The sequence below is a fragment of the Eurytemora carolleeae genome, unplaced genomic scaffold, assembly GCF_000591075.1.
Source record: "Eurytemora carolleeae unplaced genomic scaffold, Eaff_2.0 scaffold1570, whole genome shotgun sequence".
In the NCBI taxonomy this organism is placed as follows: domain Eukaryota; kingdom Metazoa; phylum Arthropoda; class Copepoda; order Calanoida; family Temoridae; genus Eurytemora; species Eurytemora carolleeae.
In genome coordinates this window covers 46741-65115 of record NW_019402114.1, presented here as the reverse complement: position 1 = coordinate 65115, position 18375 = coordinate 46741, and the positions used below count along the sequence as shown (strand labels likewise).

The following is an 18375-nucleotide window of genomic DNA, read 5'->3' as shown; positions in this document are numbered from 1 at the left end:
CCCCCCCCCCCTACACAAATGCTCTCGTACGCCCCTGGATTTAATCTACAATCTACATAAACTTTTGAATAATAAAGATTTCGGTGTCATGACTTTATCTTAAGACACTTTTTAAATGATAAAGTGTTACGACTTTATCTTCATAGAATTTTTAATTTTAAAGATTTCCTTATTTCTCAAACGTTTAGGTTACGACATCATCAGTAAAGCTTGTACAGATGTTTTATCTTCAAAATAAACTAATTTTCTTAGTAATGGGTGAGCAATTGCTATGCGGTGTTTATTTTATTATTTCAAAATTATTATGTCGTCCTTGTAGTCCACAAACTTATATGGACCCATGTACAAAATAAAATTCCTACTTATACTGCTTCTTAGGTTTGAGGGTTTGAAACCCAGGTAGATTGATGACATCAGGCCAAGCTGCCGGGCAGGGGGTGCCACACATTCGAGATATTACCATTAGCTGGGCAAACTCCTCATTAGCCTATTTATAATAGAAAATAGATAGATAGATGGATAGATAGATAGAAAAAAATGAAACATTTTGAAATCAACTGGAAAGGTTTTACCTGGAAGAGTGGTTTTTTGACAAATAACTCTCCGAGAATACAACCACAGGACCAAACATCAATAGCAGGACCATACCTCTCCTCTCCTAGCAGTAGTTCAGGGGGTCGGTACCATAGGGTTATCACCTAGAATAGTTTAGTATGTATACAAACATGATAGGAGGACCATATATATCTTCTCCTAGTAGTAATTCAGGGGGTCGATACCATAGGGTTATCACCTAGAAAATCTTTTGGTTTGTATCCATTGAAGAAGCCGAACCAAAAGAGACCTGGTTAGTCCAGAATAAAATATTTGATATGGTTTGGTTTTTATCCAATAATATCAAAAACCAATGAACAGATAAGGCAAGATTTTTTGGGCTCACATGACCCAAAGGAAAGCTTACGTTCAGTCAAAATTAAGAATTTCTTCGCCCAAAATTGAGTTTTGAAATTTTTTGAAATCCACCCATTGAAAACAGAAAAATCGATGGAAAAGCACTTGAATTTACTGTTACAGTTCCTTTCAGGTATCCCTACATGACAACATGGGAGACATTGTTAAAATGTTAATTAAAGCTTTACCTTGTTAGTGTACGGTCTTTCTTTACCTTGTTAGTGTACTGTCTTTCTTAACCTTGTTAGTGTACGGTCTTTCTTTACCTTGTTAGTGTACGGTCTTTCTTTATCCTCAGCATTGTAAAGTCGAGCCAAACCGAAATCTGCCAATTTCACCTAAAATAACAATAACATTAACATTAACACTAACAATAACAATAAGAAGAACAATAACAATAACAATAACAAGTGGAATAATAGTATTAATAACAACAACAATAATTACAATAACAATAAGCAGAAAAATAATAATAATAATAATTGGAAAATAATAACAATAACAATAACAATAATGTTCACTACAACAAGACACGTATGAATTACAGAAATTCCTTTCAAACTTTGTCAGATCAGGAATGAAATAAGTCAACAATGTTTTTATCTCTGAAAATGAAATATTTCTAATAGTGGGTTTTCTAACGGAAATTAAAACTTCTGTCCACCTAAACAAACTACGTTTTTGATCAGACAAATGTTTAAATGGTACCGTTGTGAATCGGACTTGGCCCAAATTAATTTAAGTATAGTACCTGTCCCCTATTGTTCATCAGTATATTAGAACACTTGATATCCCTGTGAAGGAAGTTATGAGCATGACAGTAGGCCAACCCTTCCATCAGCTGCCTCATTATACTAGAGTTTAGTTCAGCAGTGAAGGTTACCAAACCTTAATAGATATATTACAAATATAGAATATAGCCGCCCAGGGGTGTATAATGTATATTTATAAATATGACCTTTCATTGGGGTTGGGGGAAAAAAATAAAGAAAGAAGGAAAAAGGGGGAAGGAAGGGGAAAGGGAAAAATGGAAGGGGAAAAGGAAAAAGGGAAGGGGGAAAAGGGAATGGAAAAGGGGAAGAGGGAAGGAAAAATGGAAAGAAGGAAGGGACAAATGGGAAGAGGGAAGGGAAAAAGGGGAAGAGGGAATGGATACGTGGATGAATGGGTGGGTGGAAGGAAGGATGAATAAATGAATGAATGAATGAATGAATGAATGAATAAATAAATAAATGAATGAATGAATGAATAAATAAATGAATGAATGAATGAATAAATGAATGAATGAAAGGATGAATGAATGAATGAATGAATGAATGAATGAATGAATGAATGAAAGAGTAAAGTACCTGAGTCTATTAACCCCATAAGATCATGTTCCATGAAATCAAAGACTAAGTAGAAAGACCCTTTATCCTTCCTGAAATCCACAGCCTCAGACTTATCCGTTACAATCTCCTGGATAGACATATCATAGATAAATAGATAGATAGATTATAGATTAGAAAACCAGATGCAATGATATTAGCAGCCGGATTTAATAATTAGCGAGAGCAGTTTGATTTGTATTGATCTAAGAATTTTTGACCTCGACCTTGACCTCAGGATAACTGATCTTGACCTCAGGATAACTGACCTTGACTTCAGGATAACTGACGTTGACCTAAGAATTACTGACTTTGACCTAAGGATAACTGACCATGACCTCAGGATAACTAACCGTGACCACAGGATAACTGATCTTGACCTATGGATATCTGACCTTGACCTAAGGATAACTGACCTTGACCTCAAGATAACTGACCTGACATCAGGATAACTGACCATGACCTCAGGATAACTGACCTTGTCTTCAGGATAACTGACCTTGACCTCAGGATAACTAACTTTGACTTCAGGATAATTGACCTTGACCTTAGGAAAACTGACAATATCCTCAGGACAACTGACCTTGACCTCAGGATAACTAACCTTAAGTTTAATGATATTCTTGTGCTTAAGCTGCCTCAAGATCTTAATCTCCCTGACAGCTGTAATAGGAAACCCTTCCTTCTCATTCTCCAACCTAACCTTCTTCAGTGCTAACAGCTCAGTATCCCCTGGAATCAAGTCAAATCTCAAATCTCAAATCCTACTACTGATACTACTACTACTGATACTACTTACTAATAATAATACTACTTACTAATAATAATACTACTTACTAATAATAATACTACTTACTACGACTACTTACTACTTACTACGACTACTTACTACTTACTACGACTACTTACTACTTACTACGACTACGACCACTTACTACGACTACGACCACTTACTACGACTACGACCACTTACTACGACTACGACCACTTACTACGACTACGACCACTTACTACGACTACGACCNTTTTTTTCTCCATATCATCAAAAGTTACCCCCCCCCTGGGCTGCTAAATTCATGGTTACCTTATCGACAATTTTGTACATATCGACACATCGTTCTCCCCAATCTCGGCCGTCCTCTGTCATTGGTCCGGCGGCCACCTAGACGATTAATAAATACTTAAAGTTTTACGTGAACTTTTAGTTTTAACGCCTTTGACTGATCAATGTTAACGGAGCTGGTCCTTATTTTATACCGCAGAAACTCAAGTAATTGTTAATAACTTTGTATGCAAGCTGTTTTCAACCCTTAATTGCTAAAATTTTCTTTCTGGGAGTCAAAACACCAAATGTTTTAAAATCCAATATTTGGGATTTTCAAAAAATATGCAATCAGCTGAGTTGACTATACAGTATAGACGGTACACTCCAGTGTTCAAGTAAAGTTTTTACACCATTTTCAGTGATAAGTGAAGTTCACTGATGATCAGACAAAAAAGTTTAGATGTTCACAATAAAAAAAAAACCAATTGAGCGCTGGCTTAAATTTTGAAACATTGAATACAATTTAAAGTGGAATTAACCATATTTGAGCCGCGTCTCAAATTTTTTTAATTCGGCCTCAGTTCAACTAGTTCTGAATCAGACAAGCAACTCAATCAATGTAGAAGCATTTAAAATTGCGTCTACAGTCTCTTTAAAGGGAGTGAACGGCAATGTGTGGTGGTTGAACTGAGATTGCAGTATTTGAAGAGAAATTTTTTAGTAACTAATTAGTTTACTGAAGAACTAATAATTTAAAAAAATAACGATTCTCAAAAAGTACCCACCCAAATTGATGATTTTGAACGTCGACCTTGCGCTCAAACTCAATGATTGTAGATCTTTAAAACGTTTTATATGTCTCAAATGAATCCTATAACGTTTCTCTACAATACTGCAATCACAGTTCAACCACCATACATTGCCGGTCACTCCCTTTAAGAGAGATTATGATTAGATTACACTCACCTTCCCAATGACTGTAGGTTTCTTCCGATCCTTCCAGGACTTTTCTCCGTTCTCTGTTTCCGGGGGAGGCAGGGGCAGGGACATTATCTTAGACTTTCTTTTCTCTTTTTCAACCTGTACGTAAGATGTATTTGTAATTGATCTATAAATAGATGAATGAATGAATAAATTAATGAATGAATGAATGAATGAATGAATGAATGAATGAATAAATTAAGGGGCAGGGACATTATCTCAACCTACTCAAGTAAAACGAATGATTAATTTAAAAAAAATTTATTCCTTTTGTTGTTTTTTAACCTACAGATAAAAAATGTAATTGGTCAATAAATGAATGAATGAAATGAAAAAGGGCGGGGACAGTAAAATGTATTCATAATTGATCAATAAATGAAAAAATGAATGAATGAATGAATGAATGAATGAATGAATGAATGTTTGTAAGTGGCAGGGGCATTATATAAAACATGCTTTACTATTTTTTATCCTAAATAACTAAATGAAAGATATTAAAAATGAATAAAAATTAATTTTTAGAAATGACTGAATTAAAAAGGGACAGGGACATTTTCTCTTTTTTTTCCGACCTTCAGGAGTAAAATGATCGTTAAGTGAAAAAATAAAAATTATTTCTTCTTTTTAGACTATTTGAAACTATTTCCGGGTCTTACCTGTCTGGGCGGGGTGGAGGGTGCGTCAGAGTCTGAGTACAGAGAATTTAGATTTCTCTCCAGTCCACCTACAAACAATCAATTAATCAATCAACCAAACATCAATCCATCTCTCACTCAATGCATCCACATTTCAATCTGTCGTCCCAACCTCAATTTATCAACTTCTCAATCCATCCATCTCTCACTCAATCAATCCACATCCCAATCTGGCAATATATTAATCAAACAATCAATCAATCATCAATCAATCTCTAAATTAATTTCTCTTCCATGAACTTCTTCATTTCAACAATTAACCTATCAGCCTCATAAATAATAAATTTTAAAATCAATCAATCCATCTCTTAATTGAAGGCTCAATTTATCAACCTTTTAATCTCTTAAATCAATTAGAAAATAGTTTTTACCTGGAGGTCCAGGTAGTTTAGAAGGTCGTGAAGATTTGGTTTTCGTCGATTTCTCACTAGGCACAGACTTATCCCTGAGCATCAATCAATCAATCAATCATACTGCTAAAATTCTAATTAATCATGAAGAGTTGCATTTTGAAGTCTACTGTGAGGTATAAGGAAAGCTTTAGAACTATAGTATTATTCAGTTAACTACAGGCCCGGCCCTTATCTCTGCATATTAATCAATAAATCGTACTGCTAAAACTTTAATTAATTATGAATGAGTGAATATCAAATTCTACTATAAAGTAATAGGACCGCTCTCGAACTTATGTTTATAAATTAAACTACAGTAAATATGCATTAATTTCATAGGTCCGGCCCTTATGCCTGTAGATCAATCAATCAATCATAATGCTAACTAATTATGAATAAGTAAATATTAATTTCTACTTTAACATAATATGACAGCTCACGTTTTATTCAATAAACTACAGTAAATACTAAATAGGCATTAATTGCACATGTCCGGCCCTCCAGTAGTAATCCCAACACATCAATCAATTTATCATACTGCTAAAATTCTAATGAAAGCGTGAATAGTGATGTCTACTTTGAGTAAAAGGACAGATCTAGAACTTGCATTTTTTAACGAACTACAGAAAATAGACAGCAATATCCCTGTACATCAATCAATAAATCAAACTGCGAATAAACTAATTAATTATTAAGGAGTAATAAAACTAATTACATTGATTCCAAAAATTGCCCGTCACACGTAATAACAGAACTACAAATTATAAAATCGCTTATAATTAAAAGAAAGAGTGAAGACGACAATATTTTGTACCTTGAAACCTCTGAACCGTTGGATGATCTCCTTTCCACTTTATCTCCAGCCTCCTTTCCCCCTTCCTCCTTTATCTCGTCCTCTCGACCCCCCTCCTCCCTCCTGCAAAATGGAGTTTTAATCAGAAGGATGATTGACCAATTTTGAAAACGGATTATTGTTATGAAAAAGCTAAATCGTTCAGGAACTGAACAGTGAACATTCTTATTCTTATTTCTAAAATATTTATGTCTTTGCATCCTAAAAGAGTTAAACCTTGATTTCACAAAGTTAAGACTATTTGGTCTCGCAGACTTTTTAGATTGACAAATCAAAGATCTGCGACATCAGATTGCAAAGATGGAAGATTTAGAAAATTAGAAGACAAGTAATCACTTCATTTGAAGTATGTTGTAGACACATAACAAGTTATATTAACAATATTCTATGATATAAAAAAAACAAGAAAAAACATATACTAATAATAATACTAATNCAACGTTTTTTTTACAAGCAACGCCGGGGCCCTTCAGCTAGTACTCAATACATTTAAAAACATTTAAAAAAATCCCCCCAAAATGGCCACCTTGACATATTTCTCTCAAGTTGTTCCCTCAACTGCTTCTTCTTCATCATCTCGGCAAAGATGGACAAGTCCTTCATCTTGTTCTTGTCCACTAGCTTGGGCTTCAGTGCGTCCTCCTGTCTCTGGAATCGGCCTGGAAAAGAACAATTAAAATTTGAACACAGGCATGTCAGAATTTACGTCAGTTTTTACCGTTATTTAAGCATCAATAAGGAAGCAAATATCTTTTGTAGATATCTTCAAACGTGTTAAATTCTGACAATTTCTTCATTGTCCCTGGTGCGTATATTCACAAGTTAATTTTTTAACGACAACCCACAATTTAATATTGGAAATTCTTAGATTGAAAAACAATGATTTCTTCAGCACTCTGCTCTATAAATGTTTTTAAGATACCGTTAAGAATAGGTCATTAAATACTGAGGAACAGGAAATATATAAAAAATTGGTGAAAAAAACATGGTTGAATTTGGATATAAATTAAAATCCATAATTTCAACTTGCTGATTAAAATCATGTAGAGCGAAAGTGATAAGCTGGGATAAAAAAGTAAAAATTTAAAATGAGTTGAAAAGGAAAAGGTGATGCTGTTAGTTGGCCGGAACGGGCCGTTTTTAAAATATTGATTCAAATTCGAAATAATATAGAATATGTTACCTGGACTGCCTGAGCGAGATCTTCGCTTCTTTCTTGGCGACGGAGATTTTGAGAGATCTTTCTGTTTTGTTTTATCCTTCTTCTTTTTTTTCTTCTTCTCTTCTCGTTCCTTAGATCTATCCCGGGACTTCTTTCGTTTAGGAGTAGAACCGTAGGACTCCCAATCACTCCCACGCTTCCGCCTTGACGGCGATTGCGCCCGACTACTGTACGGCGATCGGCCGTCGGGGGTGGTACCACGTGCCTCATTGCCTTCCGGGGTGGCTGATCGGGTGTCGGGGCTGTATCGGCGGGTTTCGGGGCTGTATCGGCGGGTTTCTGGGGAGTATTGGCGAGTGTCTGAACTGCGACGGCGAGATTCTGGGCTTCGATACTTTCTCCCTGGGCTATGCCGCCTAAAATAGCATTATGATTAATTTGATTATTAAAAGACATCCCATCATCCAATGCTCAAAGCCATGTTTGATCCGGAACAAAAATAAACAGAAATGAATTTGTTTCATTTAGCTACTCTAAAACTTTATGATCATGAAAGAAGTGGTAAAAATTCTAAATTAAGCTTCTAAGTGTCAAAAAGGCAATTGTTCTGAAAATATTTCTTTTCCTGGGATTAATTATGGCTTATTGAACGATACCCTTTATATTTTAAACCTCTAGCTGAGCAATAATGAGAAATATATCGGGCTTTTTTCCGATCTAAAACAGCAATTTCTCTGCTGCATTAATTGTCACAATGTTAAAGAAACCCGGATTGAAAAATTCTAGAATAGAAATAGTTTTCTTTTTCATTTGTTCTCAGTCGAAGATTGGTGTATCTCTGGCATTATTATTATTGTTATTATAAAAGTAAGAGTTACTCAAATTGCGTAGTCAGTCCCTTTCAGTATACTAGTACAGAGCGTCCCATATCAGATTGGATCGTCTCCAAGCTTTAAAGCCAAAATACGCACATAATACTCGAAAAACCTGGTATTTTCTGCAATAAATCAATAAAAAACACTTATTTAAATTTTTTTTTTCTTATTAGTCGCTTAAATCTGAATTTAGAGTTAGTTTACCTGGATCTATCGTAGTCGTTATATCTGCTGCTCATTTCAGAATCTGGAGACGACAGGGGGGATTGCGCCCCTGTGGGGGGTTCAGGAGGGGTTCGGGGCCCCCTGCGCTGCGGTGGGGACTGAGAAGGGGTACGTGGTCCCCGAGGTGATGGGGTCCTTGGTCCAGGAGGTGGACTGAGAGGGGGGGTTCTTGGTCCTACTTTTCCAGGACCACGTGGACTGGAAAATAAACGATGATCAATGATCATGACAAAATCATAACAAATAGAATATCTAAAGAAATAACTTTAATTTTTATGTATTAATTGTTACAATAATAGATAACAATACAAAAATAGTAAGCAACACGATTGATAGCCAATGATTTGACAAAAAGGTATAAAATAGAATAAGACTAGAATTAACTTATAATTGCATGTATTACTAGGATATTAATTGTTATATTAATAGATAACAAGATGAAAAGATGTATAGATAATTGTGAGCAAAAGGAATAGAGATGGATTGATAGCCAAACATTTGACAGAAATGTAGAAAATAGAATAAAACTAGAAATAACTTAATTAATTGTTACAAATTAACTGAAAACAAGGTTAAAGCTAGATAGATAATAAAACGGTGGAATAATTGATTGATTGACAATTTTGTTTTCAGGTCATCAAACTCATACATATACAGATAGCAGATAGACAGTTTAATAGATAGATTGTTAGACAAATAGATAGATACTCGATAGAATAGATAGATAGATTAATAGCTGGATAGATGGATAAATGGATAGATGGATAAATGGATCGATAGATAGATATTAACCTGATGGATTGAAGGTAGGGAGGAGGGCTGGGGTATTTGGCGGGAGTAGGTTTAGGTAGGTTAGGTAGATACTTCCCAGGGGTGTGGTAGTAACCTGGTGGATCCGGTAGGAGAGGCTCCTTGTGCTGAATATATGTAAATCAATCAATCAATAATTCAATCAATCAATCAATCGATCAATCAATCCATAAGATTAATAAATCAACAAAACAAAAAGCCCCTTTTGTCAGTTAACTAATAAATTTTTGATTCATTTTTTAGAATCGATCAATCACACATTTGTTCACACAATTCATCATTTTCAATTTAACATTTTTAAGAGACTGTTTAAACCAAACCAAACCATCAAATCAAAACCAAACCAAATCAAACCAATCCTAACCTTGAAGTGTAAAATAGGCTCGGTATCACGATATTTCGTGTTGGAATTCCAACCTTCTTCTCCTGGAATATTAACAAGATTAAATAATTTTAAATAATCAACATTTTTCGTTATGATGTTTTACAATATTTATCAATTCAAACTTTAAAGGAGCCTTTAATGTTTATAAATAAGCAAGTTTTATAATTTTTAAAATGCCCAACTCTCTGACCTGGCACTAATGTGTTATTTTAAAATGCCCTACTCTCTGAACTGACAATAAAGTGTTATTTTAAAATGCCCAACTCTCTGACCTGGCACTAATGTGTTATTTTAAAATGTCCTACTCTCTGAACTGACAATAAAGTGTTATTTTAAAATGCCCAACTCTCTGATCTGGCACTAAAGTGTTATTTTAAAACGCCCTACTCTCTGATCTGGCACTAAAGTGTTATTTTAAAATCCCTAATCTCCTGATCTGGCACTAAAGTGTTATTTTAAAATGCCCTACTCTCTGATCTGGCACTAAACTGTTATTTTAAAATGCCCTACTCTCTGACCTGGCACTAAAGTGTTATTTTAAAATGGCCTTCTCTCTGATCTGGCACTAAAGTGTTATTTTAAAATGCCCTACTCTCTGATCTGGCATAAAAGTGTTATTTTAAAACGCCCTACTCTCTGATCTGGCACTAAAGTGTTATTTAAAAATGCCCTACTCTCTGATCTGGCATAAAAGTGTTATTTTTAAATGCCCTACTCTCTGATCTGGCATAAAAGTGTTATTTTAAAATGCCCTACTCTCTGATCTGACATAAAAGTGTTATTTTAAAATGCCCTACTCTCTGATCTGGCACTGAAGTGTTATTTTAAAACGCCCTACTCTCTGATCTGGCACTAAAATGTTATTTAAAATGCCCTACTCTCTGACCTGCCCCTAAAGTGTTATTTTAAAATGGCCTTCTCTCTGATCTGGCACTAAAGTGTTATTTAAAATGTCCTACTCTCTGACCTGGCACTAAGGTGTTATTTAAAATGCCCTACTCTCTGACATGGCACTAAAGTGTTATTTAAAATGCCCTACTCTCTGACAAGGCACTAAAGTGTTATTTAAAATGTCCTACTCTCTGATCAGGCACTAAAGTGTTATTTAAAATGTCCTACTCTCTGACATGGCACTAAAGTGTTATTTAAAATGCCCTACTCTCTGACATGGCACTGAAGTGTTATTTAAAATGCCCTACTCTCTGACATGGCACTAAAGTGTTATTTAAAATGCCCTACTCTCTGACATGGCACTAAAGTGTTATTTAAAATGTCCTATTCTCTGATCAGGCACTAAAGTGTTATTCTAAAATGCCCTACTCTCTGACCTGACACTAAAGTGTTAACATTAAAATGTCCTACTCTGACCTGAGCTGATAGGACTGCCGACAATAGGACTGGCTGTAGTGATATCGTCAGGACCGCTAGATATAGGACTTCCTACAATCCGGTCCTCATCACTGGACGGGACACCAATATTTTACATGGGGGGAAAATGGGAAATAATTATTGAGAGAGACGATAAATATTTTGCAAATTGCAACGAAAGAGGCCATAGGGCCATTGATAAGCAGAGCAGTTAGATGCATCAGGATGCAAAGATAAAGGGATTAAAATTTGAGTTTTAGAAAAATTAAATTTAAAATTTTATTTTGTAGCGTAGTTTCTGATGGTTTAAGCAATCGAAATCCTTTACTATTTGTTCTTAATTTAAAAGGAACTGAGTTCTTGCAACAAACTCCGATTTTCTAATCATCAGGAGGCAAAGATATCACTGCAAACCCAGATGTGCACGCTCTCGCCCAAAAATCGAGCAGTTGCCAATTACTGCTAATAAACTTAAACAAGAAACAAGCGTGTTGCAATTTTAAAATGTGTATGTCTACGGCTACAAAATGTATAAGAAAGAAGGGTATAGCCTACAAAACATTTCAATGGTGAATCTAAAACGCAGGAAAAAAGGAGGGATTCTCTAGGGCCAATATGGTTCAAAAAATAATCCTAATTTCTCAAAAAGTAGATAAAAAAGGCAAACTTTGCAGAGAGCGGTGTATTACTTTATTTAATTGTCACAAGGAACCTTTTGGTAACTGAAAACCCCGCTGTGTTTAGGATCTTTTCAGCTCCGAATCTGCAAGTATTCGGATCCTTGGACCAGGATCCAAGTTGCAAAATTTTGCCAAAACATCTAAAATAACTTTTTAGTTTTTGGTGAAATATCATAAAAAACTTTCTATTCATTAAATAGTGAATCAAAATTCTCCACGAAAAAATGGCGAGCACAAAGAACAAATTTTTGGAAATGTGTTTTGGTTGAAGAAATAAGCGTATCTAATAGTGGTTTCCAGGATCCTATGAAATGAAATTGATTCTAGACACTGGTCAACCGGATCCTATGAAATGAAATTGATTCTAGACACTGGTGACCCGGATCCTATGAAATGAAATTGATCCTAGACACTGGTCACCCGGATCCTATGAAATGAAATTGATCCTACACACTGGTCACCCGGATCCTATGAAATGAAATTGATCCTAGACACGGGTCAACCGGATCCTATGAAATGAAATTGATCCTAGGCACTGGTCACCCGGATCCACACTTGAGACAGAATTTAAAGAATTTGAGCGGCGGCTTAAATTTAAGTCGCCGCTCAAATATGGTTGGTTTCACTTAAAATTGTATTCAATGTTTCAAGATCTAAGCCGGCGCTTAATTGAAACCGGTTTTTTTGGCGGATTTAAGACGCGGCTTAAATTCATTAAATTCGGACATTGATCCAAGATTTTTTTGGGGTCAGATATGAATGACTATGTTATATACAAACAACTTGAAGAAACAAAACTAATAATAATTCTATTTTTGGTAAAATATTTTCCTGTATTTTCTACGTTTAGTATCTTTAGATCTTCTGCCCTCTGAGTCTCTTCTTCGTTTCTTCTTCTCCTTCTTTAACTTCTTCCCTTTACGTCTTTCCCGAGGGGAATCCTCCTGGACAGGGATGCATAATTTCTCAAAAATTTCCCCACCCCCATCAAAGAATATATGCTGGTGTGGAACGCAAATTTTTTTTGTGGGGGGGGGGAATAAATGATTTATATGGGAATTTAAATGAATTTTTAGGAAAAAAGTATCACAAAAAATGAAAAAAAGTTGCAATTTTTACGTCTTATTTTTCATCCCCCCCCCTCAATATAATGAAATTCATTTTTTAACACTATTCAGATAAACAACAATGTCTTCCACGTTATTGAGATGAGGTTTCAAGGATACCGTTGTGAATCGGGACTTGAAATTACGCTTTTGTTCCTTTCAAGCTTTCCCCGGATCTAGGTAAAAATGCGGTTCTCCGGATCCGGATCAAAGTAGCAAAATATTAACCAATACAAAAAATGTGTAAAAATAAGCGAATAAAAGAAGAGAATTTAGAAAAGTTTAAGAAATATTCTTGAGTCGAATCCGGATGTATTTCTTTACAGGACGGATCCGTATGAAAATAAAATGGTTTACCTGGAAGGGATTACTGTGACCAGGGGAGTCCTCTTGAGCCTCAGGGGGAACAAAATCCGTATAGGGATCCTTAAAGTAGGGATTCTTAGTTAATTGGGATTTAAGAAATAGGATTTTCAAATTTGTAAGAATTAAATAACTTAAAAATAAGCTAAAAACATTACAAAATGATTAAAATCATCCAGTAAACATTTGAGTGATTCAATCAATTCATATTAAAGTTTCAAGCTCTTCAAAAAACAATATTTCTTCAGTGAAAAAAAGTAAGAATGAGATTTTTTTCTTAAATACAAAATAAATAAAAAAGAAACAATTAAGATAAAAAACCTGTGTTTCTGGTAGATCGTCGATATCCCGACCAGGGGAAATATCTTCTAAAGGAAGTGGGACAAAATCTTTAAAACCCCGAAATTCAAAATATTTTAATTAAAATATCGAGAATCTGGACATGTTTTTAAAAGGTTACTTAAGAAATAATCTGAGCTTCTTTGGGAAGGGAAGGCAGAATTTTATAATTTTTAATCTTATCGGCATGCGCATTAAAGTTTTGTTTATTTTCTTGTGAATTTTTAACAAGTTTAAATATTGATTTAGATGGTTATTGTATCGTTAGAACTGAAAAGGGTCAACTTAGACTAAAATGTGGAACTAACACCTATTTTATTTACTCTGTTCAACCATCATCAACACAGAATTTAAATATGCCTTTGACGTCAAGAGTAACTTAGCTCAACAGAATTCCGAAGAACGGTACCCTTCAGAAATTATTGTTTCTTATATTCCTCCTTTTACAACTCAGATGCAGGTTTAAAGGGTAAGTTTCAAATTACACGTACAGTCTCTTTATTAGAATATTTTTTCTAGTTTTGAATATTTAGGTTTCCTAATGATTTCTCTGATATAACAGATATCCTTTTCTCAGGTTTCTTATACAACAAACTCTATATATTTCAATTCAATTAAAAAAAATATGTATACAATATTTCTATAAAAAAATATCTATCTTTAAACAATTTAAAGACGAATAAAATACTATTAACAATATTAGGGGAATACAAAAAATAAAGTATCAATATAGAATAAAAGAAACAGACAAGTACACAAAAGTTTTATCTAATAAAACAAGGAACTACTTTAAAAGGAATTTGAAATCCAATTTTGCCAAAAAAAAACTTCTAGAGCGAGGGTTGTTTTGCAGGCGAAATTGGTCGAAGTACTCTTATCTAAGAACATTGTTTAAATAAATTATCGTCTGATATGAAAATGAAGAATTTTTTCACAAAAACTTCGCATAGCGGAATGTTAAATTAAGTAATTTAACGTGGAATCATGGGTCCAAGTTAGTCAAAAAATTGAATAATTGAATAGATAATATTTCCTGTCGTATTCTAGCAGCTCTAAACTGAGTTTTAGTAAACTCTTTTCCAGGTTCTTCCTCGGAATCACATTCACCTGGGATAAAATCATTTGATAAATTTCTGGAAACAATTTAAACAATAATTATTTAGTTCTAGAAAATCGCAATTTCATTCATTTCTTTTCTTTACCTCTATAAGGATTCTCTCTAGAACGGACGCAATCCAAAAAGGAACGCCATGCCACGCGAGAGGACCAATGTCCCACATACTGGTCAAGTCCCCCCCCCCCATACACGCGACTTGACAACGACTTAATTTCAAGAAACCCTCGATTAAAAAAAAATGGCATGTCAGACTCATTACGGAATCATTGATTGGAACTATTGACTGGTCATTGATCAGGGATGAATGAGAATTCTTACTTTTCTAACTAAAACTTTAATATTTTTGACTGTGGCTTCTCAAACCAAGTGATTAGTTGGTTTACGTTATCTTCAAGATAATAAATGTTATATTGATTAATTTATGTTACATCAAAGGAAATAAACAGAATTCAACATATTTTTAAATGGAAAATCGAAGATACCTTCCTTAATTAGATTTCTATATAAAGTTATGTAACTCTTTAAATTAGATCTACAGTACTTTTCATAAGCAATAGCTCTACCAACCCACCAACCCACCAACCAACCCCTGCTTACATTGGTTCAATATCCGCTGTTGACTGTTGAGAAGAACTATCCCCGGTTCCAGACACACCGGCCATTCCTCACTAGATAGAGGTTATTCAGTACATTATTGCGTACACTAGAGGTTATTCCGTAAATTAAAGTGTACACCTTAAGTCATTCAGACCATAACAGCGTTTTATTTGAAAATATTTATATGAACAATTTTGCATTTCTTTTATTACTTAGAGCTTTTAATAGGTTGTCTTGCAATAAATAACTCAATTACACATTTTTTTTTAACTGGTTTCGTAACTGAATTCTCCCTGAAATTACATTTCTAGAATTATATTACTAAACCTTAACAAAAATATCAATAATATAAAACGGTAATAAAGGGATTCAAAACATTTTAACATAATTTTTTACAAAATGAACGTTTAGTTTTTAACAGAAGAAATATTTTATTGGAAGTTCTTATTATCCAAAAGTTAATTTATTTTTACTTAAAAATCATTAAAATTCAGCGAATAAACCCGCCAAAAAATCGTATGAAGTTTGGTAGTTTAATATATTTTCATTAAAAAATACCTTTATACAATAAAGAAGCCAGGATGAAGGTTTAACTCACTGTAGGATTCACATTTTCTACAGTTAAATAAATCTGTAAAATAATCAATACTTTAATGTTTTGTCATCGTTTTGAACCATCTTTAATCAGATCTCATTAGTTAACTAGCTAAAGGGCCCGGCGTTGCCCGTGGCACAAACAAATTTTAAAAAAGATACTGTGAAGAAAAAAAAATTTGGAAAAAAAAATCTTTTTTGGCCTATATCACCCTGGCCACCCCTGAGTGTCCCCAAAAATTTTAGCCCAATTGGTCCAGTCGTTTGGCCGGCTATACGCAACATATATACATACGAATGTCTTGTTTTATATTAGTTAAATTTAAGATTGTCCACCCTGTGTTTGTATTTCTCTACACTCGTAATTTTGTCCGTTCATGATTTCAAATTCCAAAATGAGTGTTAACAAATAAAATTCGCAAAGAGATTTTAAAATTTTTGCCGCCCATCTGGGAAATGAGCACAGAAATCCGTATATGATCTTTCTTAGAGTTAAGACTTGTATGACCATTGCCAATAATGCAGGGTAATATATTTTGACCACAAACATCCCTCCCTTCCTGCTCATTTTTATAAATTTTAACAGAATTTACCTTGATACATTGAAGGGGGGAGGGGGGGTCATATAGATTTTTGTCTAAACTTTAATTTACCCGTCCTTGACGTCCTAAGACCAATGCTTGTCGGGCCAAAGCGAAGAAATGTATTATAAATGGACCAAAAGAACAATATGTAATTTCTGAAAAAGGTTCTAAGTTGACTGAAATCAGATTTCAAACAGTGATATTTGAATTTTCATGTTTAAATCTTAAGACAAATAAATAATGGGCCCCCTCCCCGCACATGTGTTACATGTAAGATCCATGTACAAATTTGATAGGATGGGGGGCGGGGGCCCATTTTTCCTACCGTCTTCAGGTCCTGATAAATCGTTGGAGGAAACGTCAGATGCGTCCGAAAATGTAGAGATGGCTTCCAGTCTACGCTCTCTGAAATAAAGTGCGTAAAATGTAATATTTTGCGTCAATATTGATATTTTATTAATTGTAATTACCTCATTAAGTAAAAATGTATTAGCTTAGGAAGAACAAATTTTTAATAAAAAGTGAAGAAAGCAAACCAATGAACAGATTAACTAATTGTAGACCAAACCTCATCTAGACAATAATCATTTAACCAGCAAACCAAACAGTCAGACAATCAATTGGCAATAAAGTGAAAATAAGATAATAAAACCAATAAAGCAATCAATCAATAAGGAAATCAATTACTAAGGAAATCAATCAATAAAGAAATCAATCATTTAGGCAATCAATCATTTTCGTTGGGGTCAGGATTTCTTTATACAATCTGAAATTTTTTGCTTTATTTATTTATATTTTTTCAGTTTTGATTCATTTTGGTTCATTTTATTACTTTTACCTTTGAATAGAGTGGATTGCGAAAAGCAAATAATAGTATTCTACATAATAATAATAAGTTGTTTTTTTTACTCTAATCAATAGTGTCGAAGAGATTAATTGCATTCATATTACAGATGTATCATAAACCTCCCAGACCTGGAAAATCTCCGACAACTCTAAGGTTCGAACTTCCAGACTTAAGCCAACCACCACCATGCATCCCACCTGGATATGGATCAGATCTGTATCCAGCAGAGACCCTGAATCCTAGGAAAAATCTAGCAGAACAGATGAAAGAAATTAGCAAGAGTAGAAAATCAAGTGAGTTCTATGCTTTCATGAAATCTAAAGTAAAGAACTACCAGCAGATCAGAGACAAGTATGGCCACACCGAAGGTTACTGTAATATCTGTTCTGAAACCACTTCCTCAGTCTGCCCTAAAGGTAAAATCATCTCCCACACACATAACTCGTCAAAGGACACCCGGATCTTCTCTGAGTCAAACCGATGGGCTGTTTATAACTGTACCTCCTGTAAAGCTACTCCACACTCGTTCAAAACCGGTATCCGGCATCCGGTTCTAGTCACTTCATCCATCCTCGACAATTGGCAGGGGAATAGAGGAGAGAATACCTACCTAGGAGACGATATACATGTTGACATCATTGCTATCCCCGGAGCTACCATAAAAATGTTGCATCACGCCTGTATGGCGGAGTTTAGCTCGTCATATAGACCTATAGATGTGCTGCTGGTTGGATGCCTGAACGATGTAATGAGAGGAAGAACCTTTCAGCAAATCAAGGAAGATCTGGAGAATTTCAAAAAGGACGTCATCTCTCTGAAGAGAGCTCCTGAAGCAGGGGATAAATGTACCTTTGCTGTATCGACTCCGCCTTATCCGCCTAAAGTAGTAGCCCTACCTAGCGAGGAAAGGCCGGTCCAAGACAACAGGTTTGAGACTTTATCCAGTCTCACAGGGTTTATCCGAGAATTGAACAGGGCGGACAACAATTCCTCCAGTTCTTTCTACGCTCCCCTCTTCCACACCTGGGGGATGAGGACT

The 18375-nt window shown here is 34.7% G+C and overlaps 1 protein-coding gene and 1 long non-coding RNA gene across 2 annotated transcripts; both read right to left on the bottom strand.

Annotated features, from left to right (window-relative positions):
* Positions 1-362: 362 nt before the first annotated feature.
* LOC111717895 (cyclin-dependent kinase 12) lies at positions 363-16888 on the bottom strand (the record flags this gene model as incomplete). The annotated part of the gene is given in 23 exon segments (XM_023493356.1): positions 363-487; positions 573-698; positions 1218-1289; positions 1703-1839; positions 2301-2409; positions 2923-3074; positions 3372-3480; positions 4330-4443; positions 5001-5068; positions 5411-5484; positions 6246-6347; positions 6811-6943; positions 7468-7862; positions 8526-8744; positions 9339-9463; positions 9721-9782; positions 11110-11201; positions 12621-12733; positions 13253-13321; positions 13580-13647; positions 14136-14193; positions 14631-14704; positions 16815-16888. Coding segments are annotated over 14 exon segments (1751 nt in total), but the record flags the coding sequence as incomplete, so codon positions are not given.
* On the bottom strand, positions 15341-15972 carry LOC111717893 (uncharacterized). Its single transcript, XR_002768950.1, has 2 exons — positions 15870-15972; positions 15341-15382 (listed from the first exon to the last, which is right to left on the bottom strand). It is a non-coding gene; the product is annotated as an uncharacterized LOC111717893 (long non-coding RNA).
* Positions 16889-18375: the final 1487 nt, after the last annotated feature.